This window comes from Ictidomys tridecemlineatus, chromosome 6 (genome assembly GCF_052094955.1).
Source record: "Ictidomys tridecemlineatus isolate mIctTri1 chromosome 6, mIctTri1.hap1, whole genome shotgun sequence".
NCBI lineage: Eukaryota > Metazoa > Chordata > Mammalia > Rodentia > Sciuridae > Ictidomys > Ictidomys tridecemlineatus.
In genome coordinates this window covers 61981565-62001847 of record NC_135482.1, presented here as the reverse complement: position 1 = coordinate 62001847, position 20283 = coordinate 61981565, and the positions used below count along the sequence as shown (strand labels likewise).

Sequence of the window (20283 nt, the reverse complement as noted above, 5' to 3'; positions counted from 1 at the left end):
TTAGACTTTTCCTCTAAAGATTTTGGGGGAGTGGGGTGTGGTGGTGCACCTATAATCCCAGCGCCTTGGAAAGCTGAGACATGAGGATTACAAATTCAAAGACAGCCTTAGCTATTTAGTGAGACCTTAAGCAAATCAGTGAGATCCTGTCTCAAAACAAAAAACAAAAGGACTGGGGAAATAGCTCAGTAGTAAAGTGCCTCTGGATTAAATCTCCAGTACCAAAAAATGAAAATAAAGAGAAATAAAAAAATAAATAAAAAGAGCTGGGGATGTGGCTTAGTGATTAAATATGCCTGGGTTCAACCCCCAGTGCCAAAAAAAAAAAAATTGGGGAGGGGAATAAGTGTTCCTTTATTAGTCTTTCTTACGTTTTGATTTTTTTTTTAAGTTGGAGATGAACACACACCTTTATTTTATTTATTTATTTTTATGTGGTGCTAAGGATTGAACCCAGTGCCCACATATACTAGGCAAGCGCTCTACCACTGAGCCATAACCCCAGCCCCCTGCCTTTTGTTTAAAGTTCTCCATTATTTGGTTAGAATAAACTTCAAAACATATCAGTAATATACTTGAAATTTTAATTTTATTATGTTCCTATTACATAATGCATATTCATTACACAGTAAAAGGAGAAGGCACAAAAGTATAAAGGGGTCAATTTTAAAATTGCCTATTATCTCAGGGAAAACAAACTCTGGCATTGTTCATTCATCAGCCTTTTCCTATGTATTTCAGAACATTGCTCATTACTATATAGTCCTATATCCAGCTTTTTCAACATAACATTATATTATTTTTCTCAATTAATAAAAATTCTTTGTAAATATAATTTTAATGAAAGAATAACCTTGCATCCTATGGATATAGTTATTTAAACATTCTCCTAATAGCTTAAGCCTACTTTGTTTCCTAGAGAGGCTATTTTGAGAACACAGGAGGCAATGCAGAGAGACTCAGTGGGGTGAGGGGTGGCACTGAGGCCTCTAGAGGAAGAAGGCTCACAGGTCCTGGCCTAGCCGCTCCAGCTCGTTGAGGAGGAAGTCTATATCAGCACAGGTCAGAGTGGGGTTAGCCACCACCATTCGGAAGAAGTTGCCATGGGTCCCATGGGGCTGGTAGCCAATCATCATGGAGCCTTCCTTTACCATGCGCTCCTTGAGCACAGGGGCTACCTATGGGAGCAGTAAAGAGTCCAGCTGCAGCGTGGGGTCAGGTGAGGAGATGGGCCAGCTACCTGGACTACCTGGCTCTCAGAGCTGTTTTTCCCTCCCACCCAGCCATCTTCTGAAATTACCTTCACTGCTTAGACCCTCACCTTGGCCCCACATTACTTTTTCCACCACATCCAACTTGGTTGGCCTCCTCTACCTTCTGCTTTATTCCTCATTTCTCCTACCTACAAGATAGCTGTCAGACAGTCTCTTATGCTAAATCCTGACTTCAAACTTTAGTCATCCTGAATGTCTTCTTCTCCTCTTTCCTGGTTCCTGTCTTTTTTATTTCCCAGGGATTACCCAAGGGTACTTTACCACTGAGCTACATCCTAGTCCTTTTGTACTTTTTATTTTTTAATTTGAGACAGAGTCTTGCTAAGTTGCTGAAGCTGGCCTTAAACTTGTAATCCTCCTGCTTCAGCCTTCAGAGACACCAATTATAAGTGTGTGCCACCACTCCTGGATCCTGTAATATCTGATCTGCGCCATGTGACCTAGCATGTAATTTACAAAACCACCTTGAAATATTGGCTTCAAACAGTAACTCTTGCTTTCCACAATAACAACTTCATGAGGGCAAGAAGATTCTTGTCCTTTCAGATCATCTGTAGCACCTAGTACTAACCCATTATTAGGGACCAGGCAGAACATACTTCCTTGCCTCTACAAGGCATATCAAATTGGCCTTTCTGTATTTCCCCAGCATCATTGAAAAGACTCTTCCTGTTATTTCTACCTTATATCTCTGACCTGGGCCTGAGTTCCCAGCACAGACCCTAGCACAGGGGTCTGTGTGCTGCACACTAACTTTTTTGGGTTCTCCTGTGATGCTCCTTTCTGTCATCTTATTTCCCCAAAACATATCTTATTCCTATCCCCTTCTCCCCCAGCCCCCCCAAAAAGGACAAGCTTGTGTTGTCTTCCAGTTACCTAGCCCCTCAGGAGCAAGAGACCAATAGGGGGACCGCCCATATCAGGAATGGCCAGCAGGGGGCAGAAGTGCACCAGCTGCATCAGTTCCCTTAGCAGGGCTACCCAGAGCCAGAGAAAGCCTACCTGAGACAGCCTTTGGCTGTAATGTGGACTGGCTTGCTTTCCCCGCAAGCTGGGAGGCACGAACCAGAAGCATACGTTGACAAACTCAGGCTGAGGGGAATAAGGAAGGGGAAGGTATGAGCTGAGAAAGGGGGACTCATTTTCCCTTTCACCGCCACTCTTCCTCCATGTGAGCTTGCTGCGTGGGATAGTCTGGGATAGATGGATGCAAAAGAACATGGGATCATACCTCCATGACCAACTCAAACCCTTCCCTCTTCTTTATTTCCTCCACCAGGTACCTGGGAACAGAGGGTGACAAATTGCAGGTGGAGAGGAGAAGACAGCCATATAAACTGAAGAGAACCACAGAGACAGGGAGAGGAAAGTAATTCTGAGGGCAGAAATGGAGGAAGGGTAGACCTTGGGAGGAGATCTGGGACCCCCTTGCCTACCGGGCAAGAGCAAAGGCCTGGTCGATACGCTGCTCCAGCCCTTGCCCACCCTGTGCTTTCCACATGAGCCACAGCTTCAGACAGTCTACACGGCGGCCACACTGCACCACCTTGTCACCCGTGTCCAGAGCCACATCGTAGAACTTGTCCTGCTGGAAAAGGTAGTTGGCCTGGAATCCATGGCAGCGCTTGAGCAGGTTCTGTGTGGGGAAGAGGTTGTCAGATCCCCGTGGCTCCACCCAGGCTCTCCCCTAGTGCAACACTAAGGGTCTTTAGCTCAGTCTACCCATGCCTGCGCTGGAACCAGGCAGCATCATGGGACAACTGCCAGCTAACTGGACCCGTTTCTCTGGGCTTTCTCCAGTATGCAGAGCTCTTCCCAAACTTTCCCAGGATCCCTTGGACTGCAACTTTAAGCTGGCTATCTTCTTCTTTGCATGAGGGCTCCCAATGTAGGGGTAGGGTGGTGGCAGGTGAGATGGTAAAGGGGACAAAGTAAGGCCTGGTCCCCCTCTAAAGTGGGATAGAGAAGAAGTCAGGACTCCAGAAAGGACATAGGCCAGGGCCAGGCCAAGGACTGGGGAAGACCCACCGAGGTATCCTGGAGAAGAAGAGCAGAGCACTGCAGTCCTGCAGCAAGGAGCTTGTGGGGGTTCCAGGCCACGGAGTCAGCCCTGGGTGAAGCAGAGCAAAGCCAGGTCAGTGGCTCCTCCTCAAGTTGCCTAGCCAGAGCCATTCTCTTCCAGACCACCAGTAGAGGGGTCTCACCCCCAACCCAGCAGTCAGGAAGAATTCCCATGTCTGACTTTCCAACCCAGATCAACCATTCCCATCTCCTTCTGTATCCCAGTACCCTCTTTCCCCTACTCCACCCCAAGTTCCCACTCCATGACTATTCTGAGGATCAAGGATTGGAAAGCTGGGGTTCGGGCAGAAGGGAGCCATATGCACCTCTGGATCCCATCCAGGAGATGCCTGTGTGTCTGTGACAGCAGGACGCTCCCACCCCAGGCAGCCTGTGGAGCAGGAGGAACAATGTGGGTCTTGGCCTCAGCTCAGCTCACCCCACCCCACCCACAAGATCCAAGTCTCACTCACATCCACGTGTAACCACAGTCCGTGACGCTGGCACACATCGGCAATTGCATCCAGCGGGTCAAAGGCTCCCAACACAGTGGTGCCAGATGTGGCACTGACCAGGAACGGCACAGCACCCTGTGAAAAGAGGATTTAGAGGATTTAGCCTAGTTCTGGGACCCAGTGCTAAATTCTTCCCATACCCGACCTGGCCCATTTCAACTTTACAACACTGCATTACTGTCCTCTTTAATTTGTAGACAGGAATGTCTTTCTCACATCATCCCCCCAAATTAACACACAACAGATCAAAGTCCTAAATATAATAACTAAAACAACAAAACTCTTAGAAGAAAATATAGGAGCAACATTTGTGTGTATGAGTTAGGTTAGCTATGATTCCAAAAGAACAAGCAACCAAAGAAAAAATAGATCAACTGAACTTCATCAAAATGTATAACTTCTGAGTCAAGCACAGTGGTGTACACCTGTAATCACAGCTACTCAGGAACTTAAGGCAGGAGGATCTCAAGTTTGAGGTCATCTTGGGCAATTTAGGGAGACCTGTCTCAAAATAAAAAGGAAAAAGACTTGAGGGGCTGGGGTTGTGGCTCTGTGGTAGAGCACTTGCCTAGCATGTGCAAGGCACTGGGTTTGATCCTTAGCACCACATAATAATAAATAAATAAAATAAAGGTATTGTGTCCAATTACAACTAAAAAAATTTTTTTTAAAAAAGTAAAAAGACTTTAGATGTAGCTCTGTGGTAGAAGCCCCGTGGGTTTAATTCCCAGTACCAAAAAGAAAACAATTTAAAAAAGAGTGTAGCACTTCACACCCAATAGGATAGTTGCTAAATAGTATGTACAAAGCCCTGAGAAGGAAGGAGGGGAGACAGGAAGGAATGAAGGGAAGGAAAAGGAGAGAGCGGAGGAAGGGGAAGGAGGAAGGAAAGAGAATAACAAGTGTTAGAGAGGATGTGGAGGAACTAAAACCTTGTAAAATATTGGTGGGAATGTGAAATGGTACAGCTGCTGCAGAAAGCAGCAGGGCAGTTCCACTTCTGGGTATGTGCTCCTACCAAATTTAAAGTAAAGCGTTACAGTGTGGATACACTATGGTTTGAACACACCCCCTCCCCTCCGCCTAGGATTCATGTGTTGACAAGTAATGCCCATTGTAAGATATTAAAATGGTAGACGTTGAACCTATGGTGTTCAGAGGTGGGGGTCTCTAGAGATGATTAGGATTAGATAACGTTATCAAGGTACAGCCCCATGATTGAATCCCGATGGTTTTATAAGAGGGAGACTGGAAGAAACAAAAACATGCTCCTGGCTCTCATCATGTGATGCCCTATACTGCCTTGGTGTTTTGCCAGCAAAAAAAATCATCACCCAATTTGAGCCTTGAACTTTAGACTAGAATTGAGAGCCAAAATAAACCTCTTTATAAAGTTACTCAGTTTCAGGTATTTCATTATAGTAAAGAAAAATGGACTAACACACAGGGTCTTTTTTGGGGGGCGGCAAGGATTGAACCTAGAGGTGCTTAACCACAGATTCACATCCCCAGCCTGGTTTTTTATTTTTTATTTAGAGACAGGGCCTTGCTAATTTGCCGAGGCTGGCTTTAAACTTATAATCCTTCTGTCTCAGCCTCTCAAACTGCTGGAATTAGAGGCATGCACCACCATGCCCACCTGCACAGGGTCTTTTTTTTAAATTTTTAAAAAAATTTTTTTTTTTTAGTTTACGGCGGACACAACATCTTTGTTTGTATGTGGTGCTGAGGATCGAACCCAGGCCGCGTGCATGCCAGGCAAGTGTGCTACCGCTTGAGCCACATCCCCAGCCCATGCATAGGGTCTTAAGGAGATATTTTGTACATCTGTATTCATTTCAGCATTATTCACAACTGCTAAATCATAGGTGCAACCCAAGTTTTCGCTGATGGATAAATGGATAAGCAAAATGTGGTAAATATATATAATAGGGATTAAATTTCAGCACATGAACCAGCAGGGAACACATTCAAACCATATCCAAAACATAATACCTTGGTTTCTTCTCAGTAAATGTAATAATGCCCCCTGGGTTACTGTCACAGAACAAAGCAAAATAAAACAGCACCACACACTTTCAAATATTCCCTCAACAGCAGGGAGAGTAGGGGTGGAGGCAGCACCAGCCCCAAGCAAGTACTCTTGGATAGGGATGGCTACAGGTAGCGGGTGGAAACACTCCAGGCAAACAGAGGAAGCTGTCTTGGAAGACACATCCCATGGCTTCTGCACAAGCATAGAGTGTTCTTGTCCATCCACAATATCCACCATATAGTTAATTCTTCTTCCTCCCAGTATCAGCACAATCATACTTCTTTTTTGGTACCAGGGATTGAACCCAGAGGTACTTAACCACTGAGCCATATTCTCAGCCCCTTTGTTTATTTATTTTAATTTTGAGACAGGGTGTCACTAAGTTGCTTAAGGGCCTTGCTAAGTTGCTGAGGCTGGCTTTGAACTTGCAATCCTCCTGCCTCAGCACATGAATCCTCTTGCCTCAGCCTTCCGAGTCACTGGGATCACAAGCGGGTGCCAGCTCAACCATCACTTCTGAGGAATGCCTTTCTGACTCCCTCACCACCTGATTCTGTCAACTCTCCTGTATTATAGCTTCAAAGAGCACTATGCACTTCATGTTAACAGCACATGTGCAGCTGTTACATACATATGAATGTCATACTTCCCTATTGAAATAAATGCTCTATGAAAATTAAATAGGCAAAAGATCTAAAGAGACACTTCTCTAAAAATGTGCAAATGCCCAATAAAACATGACAAGATTCTCAACATTATTAATCACCAAGGAAATGCAAATCAAAACTACAGTGAGATACTTCACACCAAGTAACTATAATCAAAAAGAAATAATACCAAATGCTGGTGAGTATATGGAGGAATTGGAACTTTCATACTACTGCTGGAATTGCAAACTGGGATAGTTACTTTGGAAAACAGTTTAGCAGGGCTGGAGATGTGGCTCAAGTGGTAGTGCGTTCACCTAGCATGCATGAGGCACTGGGTTCGATTCTCAGCACCACATAAAAATGAAATAAAGATATTGTGTCCACCTAAAACTAAAAAATAAATATAAAAAAATCAGTTTAGCAGTTCCTTAAAGGTTAAATATAGTTACCATATGACACAGCAATTCCATTCCTAGTTATATAACTAAGAGAAATGAAAAACATGTTCACATAAAAGTCTATATGTAGACATGAGTATGTCAATGTGTAAATCAATGGAAGTGTAACTGATGTGATTCTGCAATCTGTATACGGGGTAAAAATGGGAGTTCATAACCCACTTGAATCAAAGTGTGAAATATGATATATCAAGAACTATGTAATGTTTTGAACAACCAATAAAAAAAAGAAAAAATAAATAAAAATAAAAAAGTGTTATTGTTAATAATATTAGAAGTGAATATTACAGCTGTCACAAAGGTGAAAATTTTATGTTGACTTTTAATAAAGCATTACACTCATCAAAAAAAAAGTCTATATGTAAATGTTCATGGCAGTGTTATTCATTATAGGCCAAAAAATGGAAATAAGTCAACCATTCATCAACTGACGAATGAATACATAAAATGTAATATATCCTTACAATGGAATGTTATTTGGTCACAAAAAGAAATGAAATAATTGGTATTGTGACAACAGGGTAAATACATACTGTTCTGAATAACAAAAATAGCCCTAGAGTGTTCACGTATACTAAGCTTGCAATATATATTTTATATATATAGTGGAGGTATTTTCATGTTAATATATATGTTTTTCCTACTTTATTCTCTTATTTTTATTGATTGATGATTAATGGATTGATTGCAGTACTGTGCATCAAGCCCAAGGATGTTCCTATTACTGAGCTACATCCTGTCATAGTTAACTTCTTATTTTGAGACAGTGTCTCACTGAGCTGCCCAGGCTGAACTCAAAACTTGCAATCATCTTGCCATAGCCTCCTGAGTAGCTGAGATTACAGGTGTGCGCCACTGCACCTGGCCTATTTTCTTTTCTTTTTCTTTCTTTTTTTTTGTGGTACCAGAGATTGAACCCAGGGTAACTTAACCACTGAGCCACATCCCCAGCCCTTTTTCTTTTCCCTTTTTAATTTTTGTTTTCTTTTCTTTCTTTTCTTTTCTTTTTTTTTTTTTTTTTTTTGAGGCAAGTTCTTGCTAAATTGCTTAGGGCCTTGCTAAGTTGCTACGGCTGGCTTTGAACTTGCAATTCTCCTGTCCCAGTCTTCTAAACTGCAGGGATTACAGGTGTATGCCACCATACCCACCAAACCCAATTTATTTTTATTTTTTGCAATGCTGGTAATCATACCCAAGGTCTCATGCATACTAGGCAAGTAAGCTACACCTCAGCCCAATCCTACCTTATTCTTTAAAATGGCTACATTGACATACTAATTCATTTAACCCTTACAACTACCCTATGTGGTAAGTTCTGTAAGTATTTCCATTTTACAAAAATAAGAAACAGATAATACAATAATTTATCTACTGATGTATACTTCGATCCAGGAAACATTCTCATGCACAGAATTCTATACACTTGTGATGATGGTTGACAGCACAAATTCTAAGCATTGGAACTCTGAATCAGCAGATACATTTAAAAATCATATAGCTCATACCCAAATGCTGTCCCCAATGTACAGCTACACTGTCCCTGGTGGCTTCAGCAGTCCACCCTAAGTGGACACCCTGGCCTGTACCCATGAGCATGGCTAGCACATCCTCCTCAGCTTCTCCCAGCCCTGACCCCCAGCACACAGAAACCTTCCACACTACGTTCCAGGCTGCTAACACCTGCCTGTAGTGCTGCCTCAGCCATCCAGTCCCATCTCTGAGAATCCCACCCTGCCTTCATGTTTCGGCAGAGTCCCCAACAGCAACGTGGTGTTCTTGACCATCAGCCTTCAGCCCACTGCAAAATGGGCATGGAGATGAGGAGAGGCATGAAGGGTGCCTTGAACAGGGGGAGCCCAAATAATCATCCACAGATAGGACAGAGTGGTACCATTCCACTCACCTCAGCTTCAGCCAGACTGATCTGCCTCTCCAAATCCTCAGGGATCATTTTCCCTCTGAAAAAGAAAAATGAGTGAGTGGAGAAGTTATAGGTCCTCTAGGCTAGGAGGCATTACTCTGTTGAAGAATGATAAGGTAAGGTTGGCAATGCAGAAGCCATACTACTCTACAGGTCTCAGGGCACAGGGCAGGAAACTTTGGCAGGACTGGGAAGCAGGAGCAGCAATTCTACAGGAAGAGTGAGGGGAGAGAAATCCACCAGGGATACAAGCCTGAGGCCAGAGCTTTCTGGCAGCAGGAAGGTACACTATGCCAAGCTGGGTCAGGGCCATGTCGGCAGGACCTTCACCTCTCATCAGCCTTGACCACTCGGACACTGTCAGTGCCAAGTCCCAGAAAAGCAGCTCCCTTGTTGATGGAGTAATGACACTGTTGAAGAATGTAGATGGCAGGTTAGCATGACCTGGGCTAGGGACCAGGAGACAGGGTGGATGGGGAGAAGAGAGTTGGAAAATGTCAAGTATGAGCTGCAATAGATGGGACCCCAGAGGCCAGAGCTTTCCAAATTTTTATATGTACGAATTGCCTGGGTGTCTGGTTGAAACACAGATTCAGATTCAGTAGATATGGGTAGGCCTGAGCTTCAGCTTCTCTAATAAGCTCCCAGGTGATGTCAATGCTTCTGGCCCATGACCATACTCTTGAGTAAATGTGTGAACCGTGCCCACTGCACTTGTTGCTCCTTTCCTACTCTCCTACCAAAAGAAAAAATGAACATGGCCCCCTTGATTGGAAAGAAGCACATCCTCTTAGGGACAGGGTAGGGCAGGAAAAGAATCTGAAGGGGCTCTGATTGAGGTGGCTAGAGATTAGAATCAGAAGCCCAGGGCTGGGTCTATACTCTTCCCCACCTCCTTTGATGTGAAGAGGGCCAATGGTGGCAGTGCCCGGAGGCCCCTCTGCTTGCAGTCTGGGTAGCGCTGATAGCGGGCCAGGTTTATGGCATACATGTTGGAGATGGAACCACCTGTCATAAGGAGGGAGTGGTGGCAAGAGGGAGGGATGGTGAGTCAGATGGAGCTTGCTTCCCCAGAACTTTCCACCCAGAATAACTGACCAAAGCAACAGGTGTGACTGGCTCTCAGGCCACAAATTCCCAGGAATCTACAAATGGCACAAGAACCCAGAACAGACCCGGACTCAGCAGATTCTCCTGACCACCCCCTCCACACCCAAGACTGCCCCTGGAGACAGTCCCTCACCCCCTGCCCCAGAGCAGGCATCCCAGGGACTGTTGGCAAACACCAGGGTAAAGGGGACTGGGCAGCTTCCTTGCTGGTCTGGCCCTGGCCCAGCTGGAAACGAAACAAAGAGGAATCACCCCTCCCAGACAACAGATTAGAGCAAGAGAATGGTGTGGGAGGAGGAACCCTAGAGTTCCCCTCCTCCTCACATACCAGGGCAGAAGACCCCATCCCCAGAGCTCCAGCCCACCAGGGCCCGGAGTTTCTTCAGCACCTCCTCTTCCATGAGTACAAACACGGGGGCGATCTCATATGTGTACCTGCCAGAAGAGCAATGATGAGAAAGGGGAAGAAACAGGAGGGACTGCCAGTTCAGGCTCTTAAATTACAAGAGTCAGAGAGAGAAGATGGTGAGATAACCAAGCAAGGGTCCCCAGGGAGAAAGAGTTGGTGACTAAGAACCAGCAAAGCACTGATGAGAAAAAACTAGAGTCAGGACACATGAGAAAGCTTGGGGGAATTGGAGCCGAAAGGACAGAAGGAAAAAAACTCTGCCAACAGGCATTCCCAGAAAATGGTATACAGGGGCAAAACCCACTCTTCTCCCCTATCTCTAAGGCACCTCCCCAGCAAATCTGAGTCCTCTGTGGGCTGGAGGGAGGAGTGTGGGATGGCTCACGGGCTGGTGTTGAGGCTCTCAGTGATAATGCGCCCAGCCAGAGAATGGGGATCCAACCCTGAGAAGAGCTGGTTGAAGAACCGGGGGTGACCTGGAAAGAGGGGAGCAGGGGAGGGGACTCAGCGTGCAGCTGGGTACAAATGCTGGAGACTCCTCCCTTCAGAACCCAGGCCCACCAGTCTTGACACTGTAGCGAATCACAGCTCGGCAACGCTCCAGGATCTGTTCCTGTGACTCGCCCTGGCTCTGCAGCTCCAGATCCAGCAGCTGCTTAAGCTCCTCAGGCTCCTTCCAATCACAGACCTGGGAGGAGAAACCAGGGATGCAGGGACCTCAGCCCCTGAGAACTCACTGCTCCAGAAGACATAGGACATTACCAATGTGCCCTTAAAACAATTCAAGAATAGTTTCAAAATGATACATGAACAAGGGTAAATAAACCTAAGACCCACTATGCAAATTTCTTTTCTTATTTTTTGGTACAGAGGATTGAATCCAGGGGCCCTTACCACACAGCTATCTCCCCAGATCTTGTAATGTTATACTTTTGTTATACTTTGAGACTGGGTCTCGATAAGTTGCTCAGGGCCTTGCTAAGCTGCTGACCAACCTCCACTAACCCACCTTCTCAGAAGCACTGGTCCCTTTCCGAATGGCCTCATCCACAACAATCCCAAATACGTCCTGGAGCAAGGTTTCCACAGCCACAGGGTCCCCACCAGGGGAAGGGAGTAGTTTTGAATCAGCCATCAGGTAAGTTCTGTGAGCAGAGTAGGAGTCATTCTCCATTCAGCCTGTGCTACACCCCACCCAGACCTAACCAGCAAGACCCTCCAGACCTAACCAGCAAGACCCTCCAAGCACTGGTGCCCAGTCCCGGCCTCCAACGTACAAAGTAAGTGGCAGCATCCAGGGAGAAATTCAGGGGACACAGGAGGGAGAGAAAAGGCAATTAATGCTGAGTCAGCGGAATCAGTGGCCACTGTCCACCAAAAGCAAAGAGGAAAAGCTTACCTTCTGCTCAAGTCTCTGTTCAGGTGAGCTGGCCACAAGGTACACAATTAGCTTTTCAGAATAGTAGGACCAAGACAACAGAGGGAGTGGGATGAAACCAGCAGTCACATGGCCATGGCACAACTCTCATGACCCTTGCCCGAAAGAGAACTTTCACAGATTTGGGACAGGGACAGCAGGTTAAGTTCCCTGAATAATCATTAGCTGACAGAGGGGGGGGGCGGTGGGGAGAAGGGCAAAAACAGGTGGCACATTAACTGACTGAGGGGCACAGAGCCTGAATGTATTGAAGGGGGGATTCCCACCAGGAATTCAAGAGGACAGACAGGTGGTGTGGGGGACGTCTGAAGGGGGAAGAGAGCAGTGGGCAGGGTAGGGGACAGAGCAGAAGGGAGGGGGCCTCAGCCATGGAGGCAAAATGGTTTAGGCAGGCCTCAGAGGACAATCTCTTTTGCACCCTAATGCCGTCTTCTCTGAACTGTCCTGATTCCTGAAGCCCTCTCCTACAGCAGGAAGGAAAGGAGGTCCCACTGAGGGAGAATTTCATTACTTGAGTATAATCCTCAGACTCTGACCCTACAGGAGCACAGAGACACACACGCAATAGTTACAGCTCAGGGTGCAGCTGGGTCCTAACCCCAAGTGTCCTCAGAATCAGGAAAGGAAACCCAGGAGGCCGAAGACTGGGGAAGGCTCATAGCAGATGGGAGCTACATCTTGAGAGTGGGCAGGAGAAATGGGATGGGCAAAAGGGAGGAGAAAGAGTTGGGCTTGGTGGCAGGTACATACAGTCCCAGCTACTCAAAGACGCTGAAGCCGGAGGATCACTTGAGCCAGGAGTTTGAGGCCAGCCTGGGCAACAAGGCAAGATCCTGTCTGGAAAAAACAAAGAGAGAGATGGGGGAGAGGGAGAAAGGGAGGGAGAGAGGAGCACTGGGGCAGGGAGAGGAATGCCAGAGCTTGCGTGGGCAGTGAGCAGGGCCAGTCTTGAGGTCAGTGAAGGCACTGCTGGCTGGAATATGGGAGCAAAGGCAGAGCAGGCAGAGTAGGCAGAGTTGGGTGAGACCATGGCAAGTCTTTCCTGCCAGTCAGGCCAGAAAATGTAAGCTTCATCCTATAGAAAATGAGATGTGAAAGATTCTTTGGCAAGGGATGTGAAAAAATTGATACTCTCAGAAGACTAGTAGACCAGTTTATAGCAGCACAATGCAGAAGAATTGACAGGGTGTTGCAGTAAGCCAGGCAAGAAGTGATCCACACTTGAATAAGGGTGGGATGAATAAGAAAGGGAAGAGAGAAGAAATTGCAGCCTCAGTCATTCCCTGGAGTACAGTTAATTCAACACTCAGAGAATGTACATTGGAAAAGTCAAAGATGAACCTGGATGTTCATGTCTGCGTGACAGAGAAAATGGCACCCTGAAAACAAATATGGATGCAGAAAAAAGAAACTGGATGAAAATTAAAACAGTGATTTCTTAGAAGTACTCAGCCAAGTGGAGACTTCCTGGGACTACAGATATGCATAGGTAGATGGTCAGATCTAGAATTCCGATGAGATGCAAGAACTAAAAGGCAATTTAGGAGTTGGGATAGATGAAGCCTTGTGAAAGGCTCCATTCCCCAAGAAAGAGATGTTCAGAGAGATGGCTAGGGAGAGAGGAACAAACACCAAGGCCTGGAGGAAATTTCCAGATGAAAGGACATGAACAAGAAGAGAATCTGGAATCAGGCCTACTTCCTTAATGTGGGCTGCTCTGATGTACTTGGCTGTCAACAGCCACGGAAACTCACACTGGTTAACAGAGGGTCAAGGGAGCAGGTGGTCCAACTCTTACACATTTCCTAAGTAGACTGGGTTTGGAGAAAACCAGAGAGCTAGCACAGACCTGGAGAATGGAGGACACGGTCCTTCACCAGCTCTCCTGTCAGCTCCTGACAGTGGCAGCATGGAGTATGGAGGTTGAGAGGCTAATAAAAATAAGCCCTGAGGCGAGGGATAGAGCTCGGTGGTAGAGAGCTTGCCTAACATATGCAAGGCCCTGGGTTCAATCCCTAGTATCTCAAATATAAACAAAAAATAGGCCCCATTTTAATACTTAACCAGATACCATGTACTTACAATGCTTTGTGTGCTAACCTTCATGACCATTCAGGGTAAACTTAACTAATCACATTTAAAGGAGGAAACAGTTTCAGAGATACTGTGTAACTTTTCCAGGACACAGAGCCAGTGTATGGTTAAGCCAGGTTAAGCCCCTAACTGCCCTGTTCTCCAGCATGTTTTAGGCTGTGCCCTCCTCTGGCCTCCCAAGAGAGCTGGCGTTTTTTCATTCCTGAGCCTTTCTGGGCTTCTGCCCCAAGAACCAGCTTGTTTCCCGTTGGGCCCCTGCAGACATACTGGCTTTGACTTTCTGACATTGGCTACACTTCTCCTCTGCCTTCTAGTTCTACAATTATTGATAACTCTTGCCTCCTGTCCATTTTCTTGTTATATTTCCAGATTTAAAATTCTACTGATGTAATTTTAGTGGAGTTCCAGGAAGGAGGGGTGGCAAACCTATGTGTTTAATCTGCTGTGTTTAATTAGAAGGAGTGCACAGGCCACCAGTTTGCAACACTGTGTGATTTTGACTAGCGGAATCTAGCAGGCCTGTTGGATTTCCTAAGAGGACAAGCCAGCTGGATTGGGATTTTCCCCAGTGGATTTGGTGGAAAGATAATAGGGCTGGGGAATTGAGGATCTTGGAAAGAAAGGAGTTAAAACAAGGGACCATGTCATTTAGGAATAAGATAAAGGAGTTGACGGTTAGATAATTGATGAACTAGAGATCCTATGAAATCAGAAAAACAGGTGTGTATTTTTAAATAAACCCTGCTTAGTCCTATCAGCATCTTCTCAGCCAGGGGCCAGAGTGCTGCTCCTAACTCTATTCATGTTTCTTTGCTTCTCAAGATTAGATGGAAACCTGTATAAGGACAGTTAGAATCATATTCTGCTAAAGGGGAGTTGCTGCCCATTCAGCCAGCAACTTTCCTCCAACTTCTTTCTTCCAAAGAAGATGAAGGTTTGCAGCCCGGAGAAATAGAGACAGAGCCCAAGACTGAAAGACACCAGAAGTTGGGGACAAGGCACTATACTGAACACTGGAGGATTAAGAGGAAGCTACATATCAAATCAGCCCCTTTCCCAATCATCACTCATAATTAGTGACCAGGGGCAAACTCTGCAGGGCCAGAGACGAGAGGAGTCTTCTTTTTAGAAACTGAACAAGACCCAGAGAAAAGCCTATTGGCTCATTTTAGTCCTCACCCAATCACCTGTCAGCAATGCCACCAGTCAGTACAGCCTATCCAGGGACTCGGACCTGCCAATATGTCTTAGTGCCTTGCCCTCAAATGTGAGCAGACAACCAAGGATAACCAGATATTTGAAGAAAGTTCCTAACAAGAACCACAGACAGCCAGGTGCTGTGGTGCATGCCTGTAATCCCAGTGGCTCAGGAGGCTGAGGCAGGAGAATTGTGAGTTCAAAGCCAGCCTCAGCAACCGCAAGATGCTAAATAACTCAGTGAGATGCTGTCTTTAAATAAAATACAAAATAGGGCTGGGATAGGACTGGGATTGTGGCTCAGCGGTAGAGTGCTCACCTAGCATGGGCAGAACTTGGGTTCAATCCTCAGCACCACATAAAAATAAAGGCATTGTATTGTGTCCATCTACACCTAAAAAATAAATATTTAAAAAAAAATAGGGCTGGGGATGTGGCTCAGTGTCAAGTGCCCCTGAGTTCAATCCCTGGTACCAAAAAAAAAAAGAACCACAAAGAGGGCTGAGATTGTGGCTCAGTGGTAGAGTGCTTGCCTAATATGTGTGAGGCAGCAGGTTGATCCTCAGCAACCACATATAAATCAACAAACAAACCAAAGAGATTAAAAACTGACAAAAAAAAAAAAAAGAGGTACATATGATGGAAGCACAGAAATATAGAGGGTAGACGAAAGACAGGTTGCTTTCGGCAGGGCATGGCGCATGCCTGTAATCCCAGCCACCTAGTTTAACGAAAAATCTAATTCCTATCTCATTCTATGTGACCCAGTCTCACTCCCACTCACACAGGAAATCACTAGCATTTTTAAGGCAAATACTAACAAATGTAAATATATATTCTTATTTTCTCTCTCTTCATACAAAAGTTAGTACATAATCATTCTTCTGTACCTTGCTTTTTTCAGTTAATAAAATATGGGTGCTCTTATCATATGAGTACATTTAGAACTTTCTCATTTTTTAATATTATGACTTTATTAAGATATAACTTACCTACCACAAAAAATATTTCTTTAAAGTACACAATTCAGTGGTTTTCATATATTCACAAACTTGTGCAACCATCACCACTAACTCCAGGACATTTTCCTCATCTCAATAAGAAAAATTCAATAATAGTCACTCCCTGTTCCTCCTACCCCAACCTCTGGCAACTACTTATCTACTTTTCATCTCTACAGCTTTGCCTGGTCTGGACATTTCACATAAAAGAAATCATACACTATGTGGGGGTTTTTGTTTTGTTTTGTTGTTTTTGATACCATGGATTGAACTCAGGAGTACCTAACCACTGAACGGTATCTGTGCACCCCCCCCGCCCCGCCCTTTTTTATACTCTATTTAGAAATAGGGTCTCACTGAGTTGCTTAGGGCCTGGCTAAATTGCTGAGGCTGGCTTTGAAGTCACGTTCCTCCTGCATCAGCCTCCCGAGCTGCTGCGATTACAGGCTTTCACTACTGTGTCTGGCATTATGTGGTCCTTTTGCAAGGAGCTTTACTTAGCATAATGTAGTCAAGGTTCATCCACATCATAGCATGTATCAGTACTTCATTGTTTTTTTATGACTGAATCATATCCATCTTTTTTCTTTTTTTCTTTCTTTCTTTTTTTTTTTGGGGGGGGGGATACTGAGATTAAACCCAGGGGCACTTAACCACTGACTCACATCCCCAGTCCTTTTTTTTTATTTTGAGACAGGGCCTTGCTAAATTGCTTAGGGCCTTACTAAGTTGCTGAGGCTGGCTTTGAAGTCATGATCCTCCTGCCTCAGACTCCTGAGCTGCTAGGATTATAGGTGTATGCCCCCATGCCCTGCTACAACATTTAATTTATCCTTTTACCAGTTCTTGCATATTTCAATTGTTTCCACCTTTGGGCTATTATAAATAATGCTGCTAGGAACATTTGTTTGCAAGTTTTTGAATGGATATGTTTTCAGTTCTACTGGATACAAATCTGGTAGTGAAATTGCTGAGTCATATAGTAACTATAGTTAACGTTTTTGAGGAATTACCAAACTGTTTTTCAAAATGGCTGTACCACCTCATAGTTTCCACCAGTAATGTATGAGAGTTCCAGTTTCTTCACATCCTCGCTAATATGTTATTATCTTCTTCTTTTGTGTATGTGTGTGTGTGTGTATGTGGTGCTGGGGACTGAATGCAGGGCCTTGTGCATGCGGGAGACAAGCACTCTACCAACTGAGCTGTATCCCCAGCTCTGTCTTCTTTACATTATAGCCATCTGCAGGGTTGAGTTGGATAGGGATTGCCAATATCCACAAAGGTATCATATATGAAAATGCCTGTGTACTCAGCCTCAGCAAGAGAGTATGCTGTTGAGCATTTGAAATGAGGAGTAAAAAATGATCTCAGGGCTGAAGGTATGGCTCACTGGTATGTGTAAGGCCCTCGGTTCAGTCTCTAACACAGCAAAAAAAAAAAAAAAAAAAATCTCAGTATAATTGTAATTTATTTGAATGTCTTTATTAGTCAATTTTGCTGTAGTGACAAGGGCTTCAAAATCTCACCTGCCCATGACAACATAAGCTTTTGTTTTGTTTTTGAGATGAGATCTCACTGTTTCCCAGGCTGATCTTGAATTTCTGGGCTCAAGTAATCCTCCTGCTTAGCCTCCAGAATGCTGAACTACAGGTGCCCTCCAACGCACCTGGCTTAACAACAGAGGTTTATTCCTCTCTAATGGTTCTAGTTCTGATGGTGGTGTTGGCTCTAGTTCTGATTTATGTGATTTTATTCTAAAACCCAGACTGAAAGAACTATCTGGGACACACTGTTCTCATGGCAGAGAGTAAAGAACAAAGGTAGAGAAAACCACAAACTCTTAAAAACTTCTCCTCAAACCTGGCATGTGGCGCATTTCTTCACACCCCACTGTCCAAACTAAGTTGTACATGGAGCCCCGGGCAGGGGGTGAGAAAAGTGTGTCCCTCCCAGGGGAGGACACTGCATAGCTCAGAGCAGTGGGTGAGATAAACCTCCACAAGATGGCTGTACACTGGCCTGTGGCAGTTTCACATTCTGTTCCACCTCAGTCTCCACTGCTTCTGTGCACTCATTTATGTTTTTGGGTTTTTTTTTTAATATTCTTAGTTGTATATAGACAAGATATCTTTTTTTTTTTTTTTTTTTTTTACATGGTGCTGAGAATCAAACCCAGTGCCTCATGTGTGCTAAGCAAGTGCTCTACAGAGGTCTAAAGGTTTCCTCTCCTTCCCCCTCAGGGACAACTCTCAATTATTCCTGCTCACTTCTTTAATCCTCATCCTCTAACTCTTCCTCACAGCACCCCCCCCAAAAAAAATCTCTCACTACATGCCCCCTTCCAGCCACCTCCTCTTCACAGCAGACCTTTTTTCTGCAGTACTGGGGATGGAGCCCAGGGCCTCAGGCTTGCACTCTACTGCTCAGTTACACTCCCAGTCCCTGATCTTTTTTATTGAATCTTCAAAGGCTGTTGCACCTTTTTTTCTCTCTCCCTCAACACAACACTAAAACCTGGATAAAGCTTCACTTTTTTCCTCTGAGTTGGGCTATGCTGTAATTTTTTTCCCCTTAAAAATAGTTCCTTAAGGAGTCAGATGTGGTGGCATATGCCTGTAATTCCAACAGCTCAGGAGGTGGAGGCAGGAGGATCTCAGGTTCAAAGCCAGCTGCAGCAACTTAGTGAGACTATACACAACTTAGTGAGACACTGTCTTAAAATAAAAAATAAAAAGGGTTGGGTAAATGGTTCAGTGGTTAAGTCCCTCTGGGTTCAATCCCTGGTACAAAAAAAAAGGCCATGCACAGTGGCTCATGCATGTAATCCCAGCAATTTAGGAGGTTGAGGCAGGATCACAAATTCAAGGTCAGGGACTGGGGGTAGGGCTCAGTAGCAGAGCGCTCACCTGGCACTTGTGAGGCACTGGATTCCATCCTCAGCACCACATAAAGATAAAATAAAGGTATTTTATTTTAACTTACAACTAAAAAAAATACATATTTTTTTTTAAAAAAGTATGAAAATAAATATCTTTAAAAAATTCAAAGCCAGCCTCAACAACTCAGCAAGTTCCTCTCTTAAAATAAAGAATAAAAAAGGACTGAGGATGTAGCTCATTGGCACAGCACACCTAAATTCAATCCAGTACTGATCACTCACGTACACAACTTCAAAAGGAAAATAGTAACTTTACAGTGGAGAAACCTGCTGGGCACCACTTTGCCCAAACAATTAAGCTGACATCACCAATAATGGAACAGATTAACACCAGGCACTTTCTGATGTGAGGCACTGAGAAACACTCAACACCACCTGTATAAAATTTCTACCCAAAATGTATAACCAGGACTGGGGATGTGGCTCAGCAGTAGAGCACTCGTCTAGCATGTGCGAGGCCCTGAATTCGATCCTCAGCACCACATAAAAATAATTAATAAAATAAATGTAATTTTTAAAGAAAAAAGGTTTCAGTGGTTAAGTCCCTCTGGGTTCAATCCTTGGTACAAAAAAAAAAAAAAAATTGTGTCCAACTACAACCAAAAAATAAATGTTTAAAAAAAAAGTATAACCAAATCTAACCATGAGGCAATAAATATATCTAAGTTAAGAGTCATTCTACAAAATAACTAGCCTATACTCAAAATGTCAGTGTTGGGGGCTGAGTCTATAGCTCAGTGGTAGAGCATGTGAGAGGCCCTGGGTTCAAATCCCTAGTACCACAAAACAAAGTTAATGTCATGAAAATCAAAAAAAGGCTGAGGACCTGCTCTGGATTGAAAACGACTAAGGTATTACAAACAAAAGCAACATACAATCTGAGTTTGGCTCCTGGATAAGGAAGGGAAAAAAAATGTTATAAAGAACATTATTGAGGGGCTGAGGTTGTGGCTCAGTCGTAGAACGCTTCCCTAGCTAGCACCTTCGAGGTGCTGGGTTTGATCCTCAGCACCACATAAAAATAAAAACAAAATAAAAATAAAGATAAAAATAAAAGAACATTATTGGGGCTGGGGTTGTAGCTAAGTGGTAGAGCGCTTGCCTCGAACATGTGAGGCCCTGAGTTCGATCCTTAGCACCACATAAAATAAATAAAGACATTGTTTCTATCTACAACTA

At 44.5% G+C, this 20283-nt stretch overlaps 1 protein-coding gene across 15 annotated transcripts in view; it reads right to left on the bottom strand.

Moving 5' to 3' along the window:
• Positions 1-570: 570 nt before the first annotated feature.
• Positions 571-20283, bottom strand: part of Csad (cysteine sulfinic acid decarboxylase) — a 27457-nt gene continuing 7744 nt past the window's right edge. For 2 of the 15 annotated variants that reach the window (XM_078014597.1, XM_078014599.1), the window contains exons 2-16: positions 12622-12704; positions 11443-11578; positions 10995-11121; positions 10819-10909; positions 10353-10459; positions 9807-9922; positions 9245-9324; positions 8897-8951; positions 3809-3925; positions 3662-3726; positions 3303-3384; positions 2711-2910; positions 2506-2611; positions 2277-2366; positions 571-1178 (exon numbers count right to left, since the gene is read on the bottom strand). In XM_078014597.1, coding sequence (XP_077870723.1) covers positions 1005-1178; positions 2277-2366; positions 2506-2611; positions 2711-2910; positions 3303-3384; positions 3662-3726; positions 3809-3925; positions 8897-8951; positions 9245-9324; positions 9807-9922; positions 10353-10459; positions 10819-10909; positions 10995-11121; positions 11443-11568 — 1536 coding nt within the window. In that variant the 5' untranslated portion in view covers positions 11569-11578; positions 12622-12704 and the 3' untranslated portion in view covers positions 571-1004. Of the gene's footprint in view, positions 1179-2276; positions 2367-2505; positions 2612-2710; positions 2911-3302; positions 3385-3661; positions 3727-3808; positions 3926-8896; positions 8952-9244; positions 9325-9806; positions 9923-10352; positions 10460-10818; positions 10910-10994; positions 11122-11442; positions 11579-11657; positions 11700-11832; positions 12709-20283 lie in introns of those variants that run through there. The other 13 variants (XM_013358425.4, XM_040280580.2, XM_078014594.1 and 10 more) reach the window with 12 other exon arrangements.